The sequence below is a fragment of the Harmonia axyridis genome, chromosome 1 (genome assembly GCF_914767665.1).
Source record: "Harmonia axyridis chromosome 1, icHarAxyr1.1, whole genome shotgun sequence".
Taxonomy (NCBI): Eukaryota; Metazoa; Arthropoda; class Insecta; order Coleoptera; family Coccinellidae; genus Harmonia; species Harmonia axyridis.
This window is the reverse complement of record NC_059501.1, coordinates 17349024-17371195: the sequence shown is the minus strand read 5'-3', so window position 1 is coordinate 17371195 and position 22172 is coordinate 17349024. Positions and strand designations below refer to the sequence as shown.

The window sequence follows — 22172 nt, the reverse complement described above, 5'->3', positions numbered from 1 at the left end:
CCGTTACGATAATCCGAAGCGAAGAAAATCATGGGGACTAAGATAAGATAAGATAAGATAAGATATTTATTGGTGATTAATACAAATAATACATTGTTTTCACACGTCATTAAGGGTAATTTACAAACAGCAGTATAAATAGTATATTAAATCTCGGCTTCAGAACAATATTATGCTAAAATAAATAAATATATAATAGAAACATAATATAAAATAAATAAATAAATAAATGCTATAAATAGTATATTAAATCTCAGCTCCAGAACAATATTATGCTAAATCAATTTCGTCCAGAGTCATATTATAAAATTCGTCAATTGAATAAAATACCTTCAATGTCAACATCTTTTTTATTTTTATCTTGAAAACGTTCATTCGCAGATTTTTCAGCCCACCAGGAAGTTTGTTGTACAAAGACACCGCTCGAAATCCAGGAGCGCGCTGGGATTTACTCAATCTTAGGAAATCTTTCCTAATGAGTGATTTGTTCCGTGTATCATATCCATGTATGTCAGATTGTAGCACATATTTATCCTTGTTTTTATGAATATATATAACACTCTCCAATATGAATAGCGATGGGAATGTAAGAATACCCAAATCTTTAAAGGCATTTCTACAGCAGTCACGGTAGCCCAGCCCTCCCAAAACTCTTATCGCTCGCCTCTGCAGTCTGAAAACAGCCTCACGACCCGCACTGTCCCCCCACAGCAGGACGCCATATTTCAGATGTGATTCTACCAGGGCAAAATATACGGAACGTAACATGTCCGGTGTCAGGGAAAAGGATAGGGTTCTCAGGGCAAAAATATTTCGACTCAGCCTGGCCAGTAGGTTGTCAATGTGGCTACTCCACGTGAGCGCCGAGTCCACATGAACACCGAGGAACTTTACTGAATGAACCATGTCGTCCCCATCAAACGGTCTCAAGGTCATAATCATATTGTATGTTTTCTCCTCATTCACACTGAGGCCGTTTGCCGTGAACCACTCCACGAGCCTCACTCGCTCTATACGTGAACGCTCAAGCAATGTCTGTGAGTTCACGTCTCTTATTGCGACTGTAGTATCATCTACAAATAATGTAGCTTCAACTTCAGGTATATAATCTGGTAGATCGTTAATATACACCAGAAATAGCACTGGTCCCAAAACTGAACCCTGTACCACTCCCATATTAATGGGGCTCATCTGAGAGCGTGTTCCGTCTGAGCTGACTATTTGATACCTCTCGCTCAAAAAAGAAGCCATCATGTCCATCGCCCTGTCGTCGAATCCATATCTTTTCAATTTTTCGAGGAGCTTGTCGTGGGGTACACAATCAAAGGCCTTTGTAAGATCGACAAATGAGGCCAGACGGTGATCCTTATTCTCAAAGCTTTCGATAGTAGAGTTGACAAAATCGATGATCGCCTCAACTGTATTCCTCCCCTCGCGGAAGCCAAACTGACGATCAGTTAGCAAGTTGTTGCCCTCGAGATATGCAACAATCTGTGTAGACATAACTTTTTCTAACACTTTCGAGAAGACAGGTACGAGAGAAATCGGACGGTAGTTGTTGACATCATTCTTGTCGCCCTTTTTGAATACAGGGATCACCTTGGAGACCTTTAAGCATTTAGGGAACTTGCCGGTGATCAACCCCTCGTTAATCAACTTGGTAAGCGGAGATATGATAGAATTGATATTTCTTTTCACTACTTTAATTGAAAGCCCATAGTAATCGGCAGAGTTACTATTTTTAATATTTCGTACTATATCTCTCACTACATTTTGTCCAACTTCCTGGAAACTGAATGTTTTCCCCGGTGGAATCTGTTTTCGGAAGGTCTCGTCGAAGCGCACGTTGGTTTGGGGTAGACCACGCAGAGCCTTCTGCGCAACAGTTGCAAAATGCGCACCGAAGCTGTCAGCATCAATGTTGGCTAATTCCCGTTTGCTGCCGTCTTTGATATAACCATTTATTATGCGCCAGGCCGCTTTTGACTTGTTATCTGAGGATTCGATTTTGCTGTTGTAATAACATAATTTTGCTCTCTTTATTGCTTTTCTATACTCCAGACGTAGTTTGTTCCTGTGTTCGCGTAGATCAGACGATGCATAGTACTGATACATCGAGTTTATGAGCAACAAGTTTTCTCTAATGTCTCTTATTTCGCGGGTGAACCAACCGATATCAGCTCGTCTATCCTGGACTCTCAATTTTTTTTCCGGGAATGATATCACAAAATCTTCAACGATGTTCTGATGAAACATACTGAAGCGTGCCTCAAAACCCAAAGTATTGTCATAAATAAAACCCCAATCTCTTCTTTGGAGAGCACCATGCATCTCGAAAAAACCCTCGGCAGTAAGAGGTCGCAATTTTATGTACTTATATGGATTAAGCTTATTGGGAATCCTCGCACTAAGGATCTGCGCATCATGGTCCGAGAACGCTGTCGGTATCACGTCCGCATACTCATCCTGTGCGTCAAAATTTGTGAAGATGTTGTCGAGACAATTATTGTTCCTGGTAGGCTGAAAAATTTTCTGCTTGAACCCGAAGGATGTCAAAAGATTTAGAAACGTTTTAGCCTCCCTATCTGGAACGAAGCTTGTGCCGGTATCGAATCTAATATTAAGATCACCACATAAAAAAACATTTTCATTACATACACTAATAATATCTAGTAAAGTCTCCAAATTGTCTATGAATATTCTGAAATTTCTGGAGGGCGCGGAGTATATACATACTACAACAAAATTAATTTTATTTAATTTCAACTTTATGGCAGATATCTCACAGTGAATTTCTAAAGACAGATCGCGAATTTTCATTATTGTTGGGGAATCGATGATAGTTCCACTCTGATTTACCAGTATCATAGATCCTCCATTTGATAGGTTCGTCCTTGTATATGCGTGACCCATGTACCAGCCATCCAGGCATATCCCTTCTGCCTCTGACTTGGTTAGCCAATGTTCAGTTAGGCACAACACATCTGGCGTATTGTACTGGGAGTATATCATGCACTCAAGGTCATTCATCTTATTTCGGACACTCTGTATGTTTAAATGCATCAAATTAATACTGGTTTTTCCATTTTTCTGTGCATCCCGGTAGACTAATCTATTTCCGGTCTCTCCCCCATACTTCTCCGAAAAAATTTCGAAACATATGCTCCGTTCGGCCATGCATCACTTTCTTTTGCCCTTGCTATGTTTTTGGCATCAATGGTTGTTTTGAAGGAACTATATTTGTCAGGGTGTTTGGATTGAAGTTTTTCACATTCAGCTTCAGGAAATATCGCCTTTGCCATATTCGTGAAATCCTCCAGAGTTGTATCGACAGATATTCTCGATACGAAAAGACTTACTTTTCTGTCAATGGCTTTCACAGGATTTTCTGTAGACGCTCCCGTTATCCTCCAGAACTGTTCCTTATTATTAACGACTGAAGCACCGGATGTTGCTATAGGACGCTCAGCTTTCGACTTTGTCATCCTCGTGATCCCTTTTCTATCGGGTTTCTTCCTATGCCTCACAGTTTGGAATTCATTGGTATTCGGTGACTCTTTCCCCGAAGACGAGCTATGAGGCGACAACTGTCGTTTATTGATTACAGGTGGAGCACTATCGATCACAATGTTAACATTGTCAGCTGTAGACCCGGGAACAACTACAGCCTCCACAACACTCTCATTTTCAACATTACTTCCAATCAAGTGGTCATCCGTGTTAACATATTTTCCTACGCCATGTTTAACCTCATTTATGGTGGACGCTGTTCCATATTCTTCAAGGAGACTTATATGTTTTTTAAGAATATTAATTTTATCCTGCAGTTCTTCGATCAGTATATTCTTCTGCTCAATGATCAAGTCCTTGTAATAGGCCTCTTTGTCCATCACAGATGGTTTGAATGAGGTATCTACATTGATACTATCTTTGGGTTCGTCTAACTCATGCATTGTCGTGTCCGATTTCGTGGAATACTCATAAAGCGATTCATTCAATCTAGAAAGCCTCATCTTCAGTTGTTCGATTTCCTCATCTTTTCCACACTCGTGTTCTCCACAACATTTTATCAGTCCATTTCTGTTTACGAAAGTGCCACACATTTTCAGTATGCAACTTGGGTGGTATTTAAAATTACAATTACTACAAACAACGAACTACCCGGCCATGCATCATCATCGACGGCCAAGCCAAATATTCATGGCGCCAAGCTCATGCTCTGTATATGGTGGGACCAGCTAGGTGTGGTTTACTATGAGCTTCTGAAACCGAATGAAAGGATCACAGGCGAGGTCTATCGACGACAATTGATGCGTTTGAGCCGCGCACTGCGAGAAAAACGGCCACAATACTCCGACAGGCACGACAAAGTTATTTTGTAACATGACAATGCTCGCCCACATGTTGCACAGCCGGTGAAAACATACTTAGAAACGCTCAAATGGGAAGTCCTACCCCACCCGCCGTATAGTCCAGACATTGCTCCGTCTGATTACCATCTCTTCAGATCGATGACGCATGGCCTGGCTGACCAGCACTTCCATTCCTACGAGGAAGCCAAAAAATGGGTGGATGACTGGATAGAGGCCAAACCGGTCGAATTTTTTCGCAACGGGATTCGTATGTTGCCAGAAAGATGGGGAAAAGTTGTAGCTAGCGATGGCCAATACTTTCAATAATTCATTTTTAACCATTTTTTCACAATGAAGGCTCAAAATTTGAAAAAAAACGGGAAAGACTTATTCACACACCTGATACGTGTTTCTTCTTCTTTCTTCTGTCCACAAACACTCGTCGTCTTGGTAGTTCAACTACAAAAGATGCCCAGTTTCTATATGAGATAATCCAAGATCTCAATTGCCAATAATTCTACCTGCGTCGAAGCCGTTCAAAATATGATTTTTTCATGCGAAACATCAGAGACGTTCAATCACTAAAAATAAACATACTGGTCGGCTCTTATGTAATGGTGGTTATGGCTCTGAGGACGCAATCAACAGACACCATATTAGACCACACAAAATGTTGATTTTCCCATTCTGATTGTCGTTGTGGCCGTCTCCAACTCTTAGACACCACGTGTCATGATTTATAATGTGATTCATATTCAAATCAATAGGTATAACCCCAAAATGCACGCAGGTGCTTTGTTTCTCAGGGAATTACAAACCACATTAGTATTCACATGTGTCCCCAACATTTTGGTGTTTGTTTAACATAATTTATCGAAGCTATTCAACAATATTGACTTAAACGGGGAAGAACCACAATATCGAGAAGCTTCAGGTTTTACCAGCCTCAGATTCCTGGATGTTTCATTATATGCAATATATGCAATAAATTAATACAATTTAAGTGTTAGTACGTGTTATTCCTCATCAATATTCGACAAATCAGTATCGAGAATTGCCATTTGTGGCTAGGTATAATAGTTGTAATGAAAAATACAGAAGTTGTTTACTTCAAGTGGTGCTCAAGATGTGTACAGTGCAAAACTTCAACTCTTTCAGGATAGGGCAATCATGGGTAAATACAATAGTTTTCAATATTGTACTATCGTTTCTTTAGAAAAGCTTTGTTGCCTTTTCAAAAATATATCTTCGGATAATGTACAGTGTGATTCTATAAAAAGATGTCTTTAGTTTGTGAACGGATTTCTCAAACGAAAATAAGTATAGTTTGTCGTATAAATTGTTCTCGGATTATCATCTTCTGTTAAGACAGACCAATTCTAAGAATAGAACAACTCAACGATTTCAATTTTTGTCAAATGAACTGATAATAGTATCGGCAAATTTGGCACAAATTATATCCTTGTTGAAACATCATAACCTACTTTCTCTAATCTCCTTCTGTACTTATGAGGGTTGAAAATTTCCAATGTTTGCACCAGTTCATAGCTCATTTCATTATGAATTGTTTAGCTGTCTTCACCCAAATCGTGAAAAAGTTCAAGCGATTTTAAGTTGGGAATTTCAAAAATTTGATGAAACGATAGATAACCATTTTCTGCTTTTTCCTAGATTGTTATGAGAAACCGACAAAACAGCTTCAGTTATGGACAGAGATGCAGACCTGTTTCTTTGGACGATTACAGTGTTGATAACGTATCCGTCTTCAACAGTGTTAGAAGAAAGACAATTAACAGAGGATCTAAAAAGTCTTATGGAAATCCGGCATTTGAAGATCCAGTAAGTTGCTTTGTCATATAGTTTACTTTCCATTAAAGTATTATGATCTCTTATTTTATAAAGGGGGTTTCAAAAAAGAGATTGCTGAGTACCTAGAGTGACAAATTCATCCTAGATACAACGTTCTGAATGAAAAATATTTTGAGACTGACACATCCCATATAACATTTCGAAGTTAAATATTTCAGTCTTTTTTTCAAAGTTGTTACTTTTATTCTCATATAAAAGAACAATATGATAGTCTTACAACAAGAATCAAACATTTGAAAACATTTTAGGCACTCTTTTATACATCTCTAGGGCCTAGGCATATTCATAGCTGAGCGTGGTTTCTTCACGGTAGAATAGTTGTGTTTATGTTCCAAGAGTTGAGATGTTGCGTGTTTGCATTGTAGTGGCTCTATAGTGGCGTATAGTGACTTAGTTAAACATAGTGGCGACAATTCGTTCAAATTGGGCCAAAAAATGGCGAATGGGGATGAAGAATCATAAAACCTAAGAATACAACTGACTGAACTGAACTGACACACGTCAAAATCAAAATTATTTGGCCTGATAGTATTTGATTGTAGGTATATAGAACAAATTATTTGACTGAAGAATACTGCCGTGATAAAATAAAATGGGCTTCACATTTTGAATAAATCCCAAAAATCAGGTAAATGGAGAATGTTAACAAAAAGCCGCCATATTTAGGCTCAGCCAATCAAAAACGAGACCACGCTTGTCGCCACTGTGGTTCATTAAGTCACTGTAGCTCTTCGCCACCTCCAACGCCATCTCTTGGGCAAAGAGCCAGGACAATACAAATACTCAATGATTAAGTGAAATAAATATATATTGTATTTTGCTCTGGTTTTTATGTTGTGATAAACAGAACGATCAGAAATAAAATTGAATAGCTGATGGATAAATATGATCTGCATCCTTCATTCGCAGAACTTTTGAGAGTCTCAAATAAGTCAACATCACTGAGATACAAAATATTAACTCAAATGAAAAATGTCAAATTACATTTCAAGATTAAAAAAGAAGTAAAGATAATGAGAAACCATCTACGAACGCATTGTCAGTAATATTATATAAGGGGTCGGTTTTGAGTCCCTTGATGTTATTCGTCACCTTCAAATGCCTCTAAAATTTGCAGCAACATTCTTCCTTATACAGGGTGGCCATTTTAAAACGAAACAGACGAGATTACAGACGAAATAAAGTTTTTCGATAGAAATGCTCGGACAGGTCGATTTCTGTTTCGAGGGGGACAACTTAAGATGTAGGTTACGGACGCATAGCGCTTCAACCCTTGCTACTACAACCCTCACCCCCAAATTTTGAATAGGGAAGATGGGGTGAGTGATACCTCATTTGAAAGGTATTTTTATACTGATTTCAGGACAGTAATTGTTTTTTCATTTTATGCATTAGTTCTCGAAATATTCTTAACTAAGTATTTGAAAATGAAGTAGTGTTTTCATGGCACTTGTAGTGTTTCGTGAAAAATCGACATTTTGAGCTTCAAAACAACCATGACTGTGGCTTCCTTCCTAACTAACTAACGCATGAATATTTCGAGAACTAATGCATAAAATGAAAAAACAATTACTGTGCTGAAATCAGTATAAAAATACCTTCAAATTGAGGTATCACTCACACCATCTTCCCTATTCAAAAATTGGGGGTGGGGGTTGTAGCAGCAAGGGTTGAAGCGCTATGCGTCCGTAACCTACATCTTAAGTTGTCCCCCTCGAAACAGAAATCGACCTGTCCGAGCATTTCTATCGAAAAACTTTATTTCGTCTGTAATCTCGTCTGTTTCGTTTTCAAATGGCCACCCTGTATAAGGCATCTTGTTCAAATAATATAATATATTTTTTTGGAAATTATTTACTTGCTATTCCTATTGACAAAACAATGAATATATTCATTGAATGTCAACTTGAAATTGACAATAGCCAACTAGATTTTGTTTATTGTCAATTTAAAGTCGACTAGTGCCATAGAGAGTACCGCATAAACATTACTCTGGGACTAGTGCCAAAGTGCTTTCGATTAATGCCAATTTAAAATAGAATTTGCCAATATTGTTTGGATAATGAGATTTTGATTATGATTAGCACCTATACAAACTTGAAAAGGTATAATTTGCTGTTTTTTTTTCAGGTCTGTCTCAGTCACCCTTTGAACTTCCCAGCTATATCCAAATTCGCTAACAACCAAGAAGATGTGATCGCTGAATTCCATGATATCCCACAAATAGTTGCTAGAACTTCAGAATTGCAGGAAGGTTGTGAAACAAAGAACAGATACGCAAATGTTATACCCCTTCCCGAAAGCAGAGTGTTCCTGAATCATATAGAAGGCTATCCCAATAGCGACTATATCAATGCAAATTTCGTAACGGTAAGACACAATCTGTTAACTATTGAAAGTTTTATATCTGAGCATCGTGTGTGTGTTATCTTCTCATTTATTGTCTATTCTCTTTGAGTATGAAATGAAGTCACACTTGGGTACTTACCAACCAAAATCTACTGCTTAAAGCGTTGACAAATCTTGGGATATTTGGTCGCTCTATTGTTACCTATGCTGGACCATCAATTCACTGTGCTGCCTATGGGTCATACAGCTTCTGGCATCTCCTTACGATAACCAACTTCCATTCTTTCCTTTCCTATCTTAACAGTCATTTTCCGATAGGTTCCTTTCGCTCACGGACTTCTTAACACCTTGTTACAATGTTTTTGGGCCTTCCTCTTCTTCTTCTACCCCTATCTGACCAACATACTATACCTTATTATAATTATTCACATCGGGGTTGTTGCGGCTCTGTTAGCCTCCCGGGAGCTGCGACCAGATAGTTCTATTGCTCTTAACTCTACCTATTCATACAAACCCAGGGAGTCCGTTAATACGGTTACCAAAACTGATGACATCCTCAAGAGCCTGGGCTATTACTTCGTGAGTATCTAGAACTGACTTTCCCATGTTAGTGGATCTTAGGCCACTCAGCCGCGGACATTTGCACACTATGTGTTCGGCTGTTTCTACTTCCTTTTCACAGAGCGTGTAGATCTCATCTGCTGACTTACCCATGCGGTACAAAAGGTATTTGCACCGACAATGTCCTGTCAGCAGTCCCACCAGCTAAGCTCGCGGTAGCTTCAGGAGCTTCCTGGTATAGGTCGGTGAAAGCACCACAAATTTAATTGTCAGAGCAAGACCCGGAGTGTTTATCCAGAGGGTTTTTCTATGTCCCATTTCCATTGTTGGACTGCTGCCTAATATTGGTCTTTACCAAGCCCACAGAAAGGCTCAGGATCAACAGGTGCTTTGATGCTCTTTTTGCAAGTTCATCGGCTTTTTCATTTCCTTCCTACCACAATGCGCTAGTACCCATAGTAGAGTTACTTCATTCCCTCTGACTAGTTGCTTTATGGTATTACGGCACTCTCATGTCAGTAGAGACACCTGGCGATATGATTCCAGAGATCTCAGAGTGGTTTGTCTGTCCGTAGCAATGTAAATACGCGCCCCTTCGACACTCTTGTGCGAAGTATATACAGCTAGTCTCTCTTGCAAGCTAGGGGGCTCACCCATATATACCCTACTTGAATTTTGTATGCATCCCTGTAGCTGATAACTTCAGTTCAAAGCTACACGAGTTGGAAGTTGATACTTTAATGTTGAGGCCAATCAATACTAGTTTATATTCTGACAATGAAAATGTTCCATTTCTATTGAAAAACGCAGCTCAACATAATTACCATAATATGTTTTCAATTTATGATTTGTTCTACCTATTATTGATTTCTAAGCTACTCCTTCACCATTTATTCGCTGCACCTCCACCATTTATGAACATTTTTACCTTTTTGGCTCATCCACCAATTTTATTATTTATTTTTTAAGGGACCTAAAAACATTAGGAAGTATTACATCGCATGCCAAGCTCCAATGTCGAATACAGTAGATGATTTTTGGCGTATGATTTGGGAACAACAAAGCAAAGTGATTCTGATGCTGACCCATTTGTATGAGAATGGAATTGTAAGTCTGAGTAAACGAAGTTTATAATTTTTTTTTAATTCTAACAAATTACAGGAAAAATGTTTCGATTACTTGCCACCCTCGGAAGTGCTTGACTGTCATAGACTGTTTGGTGACTATCAAGTCACTCTGAAGAAACGGGAGGTTAAGGAAAAATATATCATATCTAGTATACAACTGAAGGTAACTATATTTTATTTTATCAGTTCGAAATATTCATTTTATCCAGAACAACATTTCAAACGTGCCCGTAAGGCATTGTTCATCAAATACCACCAACACATTAAGCTATAAAAAAATTACTTCTTGAAGGCTGGCTAAAAAAAATTTAGCATGACTAAGTAACTGTGACTACTGACTTCACATACTTCATGTCACTTGCAGTGTACAGGCTCAAACAAGAATCCTTGGATAATTTCAAGAAAAAAGTCCCATAAACACTTCTTCAGGTACATGGTGTTAAAATTTAATGTTTTTTTAATATTTTTTTCATGTCAGTAACACTTCACAAGATATTTAACGAAAATTTGGGATTGGTGGACCATTAAAAAAATGTAAAATTCTATTTTCTTGTAGTTTTGTCGTTTTTGCTACTGACTTTAAAAAATATTCGAAACAATTCTTTCGAATTCTCAAAGAAAATCCAAACCATAAAAATGCAGTTAAAAGGCTTTGATGACTAAATGAATTATAACTTTTGTGGCCACAAGAGAGTAGCACTATGAGAAATATCAAATCAAATCAAATCAAATTTATTTCACAAATAGTTACAAAGCCAAAGGTAACAATTAATAGTCAAAAAAAACATATATACCAAAACATTTGAAACAGAAAACAGTATCAAAATGAATACACATGTATTATTATATTCATATTGATCATTCAACCATGGCGGACGAGAGTGACGACGTGTCAGAAGCGGGCTCTCAAAAGCATATAAATAGTGATGTTTTTGAGGGAATTAAAGTCGAGAAAAACTATGCATGCTGTTCTAAAAAATGTAGTGTAGTGATATGCACCTTTTGCGATGAAATTATGCATAAATCTTGTGCAAAGAAGATGGAAAACGTCAAATTTATCGACGGATTTCATGTGAACTGTTGCGAGTCCTATGAAAATATGGGACAAAAAGATAAAGATGTGTCAGAGAATAAAATGGACTTCATGGAAAAGAAAATGTTTGAAATGAAAATCAACTTTCTCATTCAGTTATTGGAATCCTCAAACGAAAAGAATGAAATTCTTAAATTGAATAACACATTGCTTCTACAACGAATAAATGATATGGAATGTAAACAAGAACGTGTACAAGAAAATGTGAATAAACAATATATTCCCACACTTGTTGAGCATTCATCTGACAGACCCATAAATATGAATGATAATAATACGGAAACGGTAACTAACGATCCTAAAATCCCGATATTGATATATAATACTCCTGATAAATTGGTACCTGATGAGCTCAATAAAAATAGATTAAAACCACCAAACGTAAAATCACACAAAATTAATTTAGTGGTAAACAACAAACAAGAGGAGACCGGAAATACTATGAAATCTATAAAGGTCGATGTACAGAAAAATGATACGGATTGGACAACTGTTGTGAAGAAAAAACGAATGGGACAAAAATCTGGACTAATATGTACAGGAACTAAACAGGTGACTGCCCAGTCAAAGATCAAAGGGGCCTTACGAAGAAAATGGCTTTATGTTGGAAGAATCTCTGGTAATGAAATAATTGAAAAAGATATAATGGATTTTCTACAAAATTCCACAGGCAGCAATGAATTCGAAGTGAAGAAGCTTCCCACTAAAGGAAGTAATTCAGCATTCAGTATAGGAGTACCCACTGAGATGTTATATATGAAATTATCTATGCCAGAATCATGGCCGAATGGTGTTGTATTGAGAGAATTCAACTTCAGAAATTTTTTTCGGAAAGACACTATGCAAGTCAACATCATAAAATAATGAACACTAAAAAAAATTTCCGTCTTCTCAATCAAAACGTTCAATCCATTGGTACGTCTTTCCTGAAATTACAACATATATTATCAAGTCAAGCAATAAACATCTTATGCATAACGGAACATTGGAAATCAGAAGAGGAATTGATGCTATATACTCCACCTGGTTACGTTCTGGTTTCTTCATACTGTAGAGAAAAAGGAAAACATGGTGGATGCGCTATTTTCTTGGAGAAAGGTATGCAGTATTCCCACAGAAAAGATTTTAAGAACCTAAGTGTTATTGGTTGTTTTGAATGCTGTGTCAGTCAAATAATGATTGATTCGGAAAAATATTTGATAATATGTATATACCGCCCAAATTCATACCCTTTAAGTAATGTTGACATTTTTTTTGAAAGGTTTATTTCAGTGCTTGACGGATGTCAGGTGGAAAATGTAAAAGTCATTATTTCCGGTGATTTTAATATAGATTTACTATCCGTATCCAATGATTCAAGGCTTTTTTTTTCAATTTTGGAAACATATAATTTGAAAGTATCTTTATTGCAACCAACGAGAATAACACCAAACTCAGCAACTTGCCTAGATAACGTTATTTCAAATATTGATGGAATCACAACTTTAGTTGAAGGTCATTTATCTGACCACTCTGGACAAATTTTCACATTTTTTCATCAAATTAATGAAGTTAAACCAAAAGAAACTAAAACAAATAGAATATATAATGAGCACAACCATCAGGTTTTTGAGTCGCTTCTATCGGACATAAATTGGTCGAAACTCTATGATATTCCTGTTAATAATATCAATGAAATGTGGAACTTTTTCGGGAACAGGTTTGATGAAACTTTTCAGAGATCATTTCCAGTGCAAACTATTGAAATTAAGAAAAATAAAAAACCGGTACTTACAGCAGAAACTCGATCCATAAAAGAACGTTTGGACTTACTGTTTATATTATCTAGATATAAGCCGGAACTCTTACTTGATTATAGAAATATAAAACGCCAATACGACGCTTCTTTAGTTGAAGACAGAAAAAGATCAAATTCATCTATCATATACAAAGCGGAAAACAAATCTAAAGCAGCATGGAATGTTGTCAGGGAAGCAACAAATACATATAAAAAAACGGAAAATGTATTCCCTACTGTTAATGACAAGGATGATCGTGAACTGTTTCTTTTAGCAAACAGATTTAATGACTTCTTTATTAATATATCAAACCCAAATCATGGATTTAACGCCTGCCCTACCACTGACTGTAATAAACAATCTACAGTATTGAACTCATTTTGTTTGTTCGAAGTCCCAGAGAGTGAGATTTTTTCTGTTGTCAAAATGATGAATAATAAACGCTCTTTTGGATATGATGGTGTTCCGATGACATTGATCAAGCGCCATTTCATACATATAGTGAAGCCAGTTTGTTTTCTGATCAATTCTGCTTTCCGATCCGGCATATTTCCTGACGCTCTGAAGAAATCAATTGTCATGCCTTCCTACAAAAAGAATGACAAAAATGATCTATCTAATTACAGACCAATTAGTCTTATCACCTCATTCGCTAAAATTTTTGAGAAAATTCTGTCAAATAGGATTCTGAAATTCTTCAGGAAGTTCAATGTTCTCACTACTAAACAACATGGTTTCACTGAAAACAAAAGCACAGACACAGTCATTTTTGAATTTCTCCAATGTATAACACTTTCTCTGGAAAGAGGGGAGATTCCTGCAGGACTATTTGTAGACTTCTCTAAAGCATTCGATTGTGTCGATCATAAAACATTATTATTGAAACTTGAAAGATATGGTATAAGAGGAATGCCACTTAAACTATTCGAAAGTTACCTCATCAATCGAAAACAGGTAGTTGTATTGCGAAATGGGAAAAGATGTAATATGTCTCAAGAAGGGACAATAGTGAGGGGCGTTCCGCAGGGGACCATATTGGGTCCCATTTTATTCATAGTTTATATAAATGATTTACCTAATATTTTTCAACCACAAGAAGAAAGTCAGCCACTACAGCTCAAACTGACAGCCGAAGAAGTTGTCGATACTTATCTTTATGCTGACGATACCAACATTATAGTATCTTCCAAAGTTATTGAAAGAGTGATGACCAATTTAACAACATCTATGTCTATGATCGAGAACTGGTGTGATGACTGCGGCTTGCGGCTAAACTTGAACAAAACAAGTGTTGTAATATTTTTGAGTAGTCGTTCTAACTTGAAAGTTCCGGACAATATAACTTTTGATAATGGAACAGTTCAGATAGGCTCCCAAACTAAACTACTCGGAGTATATATCGATAAGCATTTGAACTGGTCAGTACATTGTGAAACGCTTACAACCAGATTAAATTCAATTATATATATGATAAGAGCTTTAAGAAACCAAGTGGATCTCAACACATTGAAGATGATATATTTCGCTATTTTTCAATCGATTGTGTCATATGGAATAATTTTTTGGGGGGGCAGTTCTTCTGCGGAGCGTGTTTTCCTCACTCAGAAACTGGCTATAAGAACAATTTTTCACATGAAATTTAGGGAATCTTGCCGTGGAGTATTCAAAGAAAATAATATTCTTACTTTGCCTGGTCTATATATTTATAGAATCTTATTATTTTTTCACAAGAACAAATTATATTTCGAGAGTTGTAAGAATATAAATTCAACTCGGAGAATATACGAGTATTTTTTTCCACCTCACAAACTGTCAAGTACTGAACATAGTACTTTTTACATGTGCCTTAGACTATTCAACTATCTACCGAGAATACTAAGAAATATATTCGACTTCAAAATTTTCAAAAGGACACTTTTTTCAATGATTATGGATTGTGAACCCTACTCTATAACAGAGTTCAAGGAATACTGCATATTGAAGTATATTTAGAATTTTGTTGTTTTCTCTTTTTTTTGAATTAGGAATTATGGACCTGTTTTCTCTTTGTTATTTATAACAATTTTGGAAATAAATGGATGTTATTATTATTATTATTATTATAATTTCACTGAAGAACATCGGACAGAAACTCCTCAATAGAATAATAGGCCTTCGAAATCATCAAATTTCGGAGACGTCTCTTGAAACCATCTTGTATGTACTTCGAAAACAAAGTCTTACAATATTGAAGACAAACATTTAAGAATACACCTCTTTACCAGAAGATACATGAAATGTATATTTCAGTTTAATTTTTCTGATGAAGTAATGCTTAAAGTTTTTTCTTCATTTTCCTCAGAATATGGTTTCTAACAGTTGGAGGGAGGTTACCCACTTCTGGTACATGGGATGGCCGGAAAAAGGAGTACCAACTGAGGCAAACTCCATCATAGCTTTCCTCATTGAGGCCAGAAGTTTCATGAAGACTGTAACAATTGATAAAGTGAGTTGCAATCATCTCTAAATAATTTTCGTTCTAAATATTCATTTTTATTTTCAGAAACTCATCAGGAATGGAGATATGAACGGGACTGCTGAGGTGAACCCTGTGGTGGTCCACTGTAGTCCTGGTACAGGAAGAACTGGTGCTGTAATAACTTGTGATATCGCTATAAGAGAATTCGAACAAACACGTCAAGTAGACATTCCGAAGATAGTTTATAAGATCAGGAGAGATAGGGCTGGCGCTGTACAAACTAAGGAACAATATGCGTTTATTTATAAGGTAATTGTTAATATTATTGATTCAAAAATTTTAACAAACTTACAAGTTTGAGTAGAATTCGATTAATGACAAATGTCAAAATATTTTTCAACAATTTTATAAGGTTTTGAATCATTATTCACGATAAAGAACGTTTGTAAGAATCGATGAAAATAATATAAAATTTTCCAGAAACATTTCAAGTTTTAGGATTAAAAAAATTCAAAACGAGGAAAGCATAGACGTGAAATTCAGAGCTTTCGCACACCTGTTGAAATTCGTGAAATTCGAAATTTTTCAATTAACCGAATTGCCATGACAAAATAGAATTGCGTGGTACTACTGGTACAGAGTCATTTAATTTTTTTTCAATAATTATCAACTCATTATTCGTTGTATTTTATTCGAATTTCAAAGTGGTACCAATTACGGCTAAGTACTAAGCCATTGTTGAATATTTCTATAATTAAATGAACTAACTAAATACAATTGACCGTTCAACATATCTTGGCTTTAACTCGTACGGCACCCAATACCCTGTTTCTGAATCATTCCCATGGCTTTCAGGCATATTGCTTCACTCCCAATGTTCCTGCCTATTCTTGTTGCGTTTGACACGAGTCTTGATCAAGTAAAGCCTCCAATTCTGCATCTTCTAAAACCTTCCCCTTCTACCGCCATTCTGGCCTTCGACGTCAATATCGCCCTTCTTGAAGCGTTGAAACCACTCTCAGCACGTTCTTTCACTAAATGCGAACTCACCATAGGTATTTGAGGGCATTCGATGAGCCTCAGCTGCAAATTTATTCATATTAAAGCAGAAAATTGAAACCTCCTGCAAGGACGAGAATTTGCTGACATGTGTAATCGAGAATTACTTTATAATGCAGACACAAATCGACAAATATTTCGATGGCGTTATGTTCTCAAATAGGTACCTAAGCTTATTGTATGACATCTACGATCTATTTATTTCGACTACCACTTACCGCTACAGCCATCTATTTCAAAACGACCGAAGTAAAGTTGTACACCTAATATAATAACAATTTCAAGTATTATGCAACATATTATGTTAATCTCGTTACCAGAATCAAATGAAATTAAAGCAGAATATCTGAAAAAAGGCTCAATAGAATTAGAATTTATACAAGAGATGGAGATCTCTGAATGGTCCATTTCACAATACGCTCTATTAGTGATGACGTCAGACACCGCCATTTTTGGTTCTCCTGTCAGTGTTTGGAATCCAAACCAACAAATTGTCATTCAAATTAGTACGTTGTCGTTGAAAAAATTGGCTTATTTTGATTAATAAGATTATTCAAGAAACGATTTTACTATTAATTGATAGACAGAAGGAACGAGATTAATGCCAGTAAGTTCGAACTTGACGTTCAACTAATAAACACGGCTTTTTACAAAATCTGGGGAATGATACAGGATTCAAACTTACTGGTATCAACCTCGTTCCTTCTGTCTATCAATTAATACTGAAATCGTTGCTCAAATACTCTTATATATGAAAATAAGCCAACTCCTTCAACGACACCGTACTAATTTGAATGACAATTTATTTGTTTGGATTCCGAACACTGACAGGAGAACCAAAAATGGCGGTGTGTGACGTCACACTAATAGAGCGTATTAGGGAACAGGCGAAATCATCTGCGTTTTCCACCACAGAACAATTCCCATCGAACGTTTATCGATATTGATTTCCAGAAATTACCGAATCTAACTCGTTCCCCAACAAACGTTTATTCCAACAATATAACGAAGCTTTATTATTCGACTAATGTCGATACTGCTCCAACCAGAAATGATTTACAAATCTAACAAATAAATTACTCCGAACCAACCCAATGTAGATATTTCCGAGCTCCGCAAATTGATTTTAATTAATCACATGATCATTTCAGCGTAAACAGACCATGACTTCATCTCTTTGTTTTTCAGGTGATTGACTTGTATGCAACTAAACTAGCTGGTGGTAATCTGGAGTCCATCTAGGAAGGATTTCAAGAAGACCACACGTCATGGAATTTTTGTGATATTAGTTTCCTCAGATGTTGCGCCCGTCTGTGTAACATCAGGAAAATGAAAACTAAGAATTGACTTTATGACCAAAAAAGAACAAAAAGTATTATGGAATATATCTGCAATAATCATATCAATCCTTTGATTTCAATTCGATTAGATAGAATAGGACTATTTTATATCTTTCTCATCTTATGTTACCTTATATGTCAGCGAAATTTGTAATTTGTATATAGTTGTAAAAGTTTTTTTTCTGTATATATAGATGTTTCCTTGAAAAGTTTTTATGGAGAATTATCAGTTGTGTATTATATTTTATTTCAGAGGTCTCATTTCATCGTTGTCTGTTTTTATTCGGTGAATAAAATTATGTTGAATCAATGAATGAATAAATATTTTGAGTAACAAAGACTGTTGTAGTTTTCAGATTTTTCACCAGTCCCTCACAATTATAGTTTTTAGCATCTTTCATAATGAAGAGTTGATTTTGGTTTGTATGTTTGTAAACAAATAAACGAAATCAGATTCCAATCCATTCAAGTTCAATGTCATGGCATCCTCCCAAGTAATACATATCGAAACGTTTGCCAACACGAAGGTTAATGTCCTGAACAGTCTTCAGAGATTTACAATTATTTCATGAGCTGTATCGCACTATTCCAGCTATTGGCGCCCTATTAATTTATGAAATATTTTGATTTTTTCTATTCTGAGATGTATGATTCATTATTTTTCGTGACAGGTGTAGGTACATGGGAATATCCAAATAGCAATAAGAATTCCAATGAAACATATTTGTATAATGACACATTGAGCAGAGAGGGGAATTTTCAGGTAGAAAAATCATAGTCCAGGACAGGGATTTCACTATTGCAAGCGTTCACCCTGTTTAATTTTTTGATTTTACCTGTTTGGCATATCCAGGTATAGAGGGCCATAACATCTACGAAACCAAACTAATGGCCAGTTGCACCATTTGCCTAAACATTTATTAAAAATTTAAACATTCATTACTTTCTGATTTCTTAAGAGAAATTGTTTAGGCAAATGATGCAACTGGCCCTACATGCTGAAACAAAATGACAATTAATACAGTTTTGTTCCTATTAATTTTTTAACTGCAGATTCGATGTGCACAATTTCATGTTGATCAGACCCAAAGAATTACAGACGAATACCGAAAGAAAATTTTCCAGGTAATATAAAATTAAGGAAAAATATTGTAAAAAAAATAATAAATACTAAATATTCTTGTTATTGAAGATCAGGTATATATTATATGGAATAACCATCTCAACCTTCGTTCAAATTTTTTTGTTGATAGTATAATCAGAGCCATAGAAACTTCAAAAAGAATATCGAAAAAAAATTACCAAATATATCTCCGTGACCACAAAACTGACATTGATATGAAGTACCTGTTTTATGCTCTGTGCAGAATTTCAAGCTGATCGCATATTCGTAACGATAAAAATTCAAGAAGACTCTTCGCTCAAAAGTTCATGAAGATAGATTTACCAGAAAAACAAAACAAAAATTACCCAATAGTCAATACCTACAGCATTGATATTTCGGGAACTATATGTAGATATTGAATCACAATTTCGAGTCATGTGCAGAATTTCGAATTGATCACATCATCAGACACATGGAAAATTCAAGAAATATATTGGAGAGGAAATACCCAATATTTCCTTGATAAATGACGTCATAATCTTATCGATGTTGAAAACTTAATATCTAAGTAGGAAATTAAAATATTCTAATTAAAACACAGAATCTTCCCAATAGTTTTTAGTAGATGATGATCGGTTTCGTAGAAGCTAACAGCTTCACATCTTCAGACCAGCACTACAGGAAAACACATTATTAATACTAAAAGGGGGAATTTACTAAACACAATATTACCGATTGGTGAACTGAAAATAATTTTAACTTCCATTGAATTCCTTTTCAGTGCTATTTCTGACTTAATGTATAATAAGTATAAATGAATTTTTTTCCCAAATTGGAGGTACAAAGAAAAACGAGAGATCCCTTGGATAATTTTAAGAAAAAAAGTCCCGCAAACGCTTTGTTTTCTAGTTACAGGGTTTTTCTTGTATTCCTTCTTATTTGTGATGATTATACCATTTTTTCTAATCTTTATTGATCTTCACTACAGATTCTATAAAGAAGTACCAAAAATTATAATTAATTTATTAATTACAGCATGATAACTATATCTTTATGATACTTTTATTTGAATTTCCTGAAGAATACTAGAGAATTGTTTGAAATTTTTTTTCTCGAAATTGGTAAAAGATACGACAAAACAACAAGAAACCAAAAAGAGAAGTACTGGACTAATGTCTTTTTTTCTACATTTTTCTGAACTACAAGTTATCCACCAGAAAAATTTCTGGAAGAAAGAATCGAGCATTGTTCCAGAAAAAATATCACTCTGTAGATTTGCATACCACATGATGAAAACTTCAAATTGGATTGGAATATCTAAGCCGCAAATTTAAGTTGAATATTTTTTTAAAGGGAAGGAGCTATGATAATCGAACTTCAACACCCTGTATATCAACAACAAAGCGTTTGACATTTTTTCCTTAAAATGATCTAAAAAATCTGTCATTTTAGTTTGTACCTTCAAGTAAGGAACAGTTGGGATACAGAGTTACCGAGAAATAATACAAATAAGAAAAATTGGTAGGTTCTACTCTGTATTTATACTTACCGATTGGTATCTTCAAATAGTGCTGCACATGGCCTGAAAATCATCTGATATATTTTCTTATTGTAGCTGTTGTCCTGAATCGAAAACTATCAATAGTTTAATCCATCAATATTGAAGCAATAAATCTAACCATTAAATATCGATTTGAAGTTGGGTGGTGAAACCAAATTGAGAGGAACTAATAAAATCTGGATATATCCACAGCATATGCATTTTTATTACAGCTTTACAGTTTAGTAGGGAGTATTTTTCAAAGCTTTTAATATCGACATCATTTATGCCTCATTTAAATTACAGCTCGGGTAATATCTTTGAAAATATGCGGGTCAAGTTATGTGATATTCGAATCTCTTAACTGAAATTAAATGCGTAATCTGGGACTAGGATTGGTCTGTATCAGATAACATTCTACTGAAATCCAGTTATCGAGTTGTGATGTTCATCCAGGGTGAGTCATAAAGGTGTTAAACATCAATAAAACTCTCTTCATTTACCGTTTTTCTAGATTCGGCTCAGGTAAAAAGATGCAGGTTGCGTTAAATTCAAAAAAATCATAATCCGTTACAGTTTTATCATGATCATTCAGAAATCAGAAGGAAATGAAGAATTAGTTCGAATTTTTCTAAACTCTTTAGTTAAAATTCATCTTCGCAATTAGAGACAATCCAAAGTTACTCTCAGACCAATCTTTCATTTTTGAAAGTAAAATCATTCCTCATCGAGTCATCGTTTATCGCACAACGCACCATTTGTGATGTATTCAAGTTGAATTTAATGATGAAAAATCTTATAAATTAGGTACCGGGTTTTTCACCATAATTTGATCCCCCTTTTAACTTTGTTACTAAAAGAGGTACAAAAAAATGTTTTCAACAAAAGTTCCACGAAATCGACTAGTGTTTTTTAAAATGATTTCAAAAAATGAAATATATACAGAGTGGGCTACATATTGATAGCAACTTCATTTTTTCAAATGGAACACCCTATATATTTTTCTATATTTGACTAGATCTTTTTCCTCAGATTTCGAATATATAACATATGTTTGGTCTATCTCTTCCATTCTGAGTACCACAGAGTTTCAAATTTTAAGAACCACCTACCATGCTCAGTAATCAGTTTTCAAGTGGTAGGCTGCGATAACGCAAAATGCCTTTTTTGAGTTATCTCGTTGTTAACGATATATGACATACATTTTTTACTATAAATTGGAACTCTAAAAAGGGCATTTTGAGTTATCGCAGCCTACCACTTGAAAACTGATTACTGAGCATGCTAGGTGGTTCTTAAAATTTGAAACTCTGTGGTACTCAGAATGAGAGAGATAGACCAAACATATGCTATATTTTCGAAATCAGGGGAAAAAGGGCTAGTCAAATATAGAAAAATATACAGGGTGTTCCATTTGAAAAAATGAAGCTGCAATCAATATGTTGCCCACTCTGTATATATTTCATTTTTTGAAATCATTTTAAAAAACACTAGTCGATTTCGTGAAACTTTTGTTGAAAACATTTTTTTGTACCTCTTTC

The 22172-nt window shown here is 35.5% G+C and overlaps 1 protein-coding gene across 1 annotated transcript in view; it reads left to right on the top strand.

Annotated features, from left to right (window-relative positions):
* Positions 1-18326, top strand: part of LOC123671649 (agglutinin-like protein 9) — a 73295-nt gene extending 54969 nt beyond the window's left edge. Inside the window, exons 4-10 of the mRNA XM_045605611.1 lie at positions 6024-6191; positions 8352-8591; positions 10101-10238; positions 10293-10421; positions 15471-15614; positions 15672-15896; positions 17835-18326. Coding sequence (XP_045461567.1) covers positions 6024-6191; positions 8352-8591; positions 10101-10238; positions 10293-10421; positions 15471-15614; positions 15672-15896; positions 17835-17888 — 1098 coding nt within the window. The 3' untranslated portion in view covers positions 17889-18326. The remainder of the gene's footprint in view (positions 1-6023; positions 6192-8351; positions 8592-10100; positions 10239-10292; positions 10422-15470; positions 15615-15671; positions 15897-17834) is intronic.
* The last annotated feature ends 3846 nt before the right edge of the window (positions 18327-22172 follow it).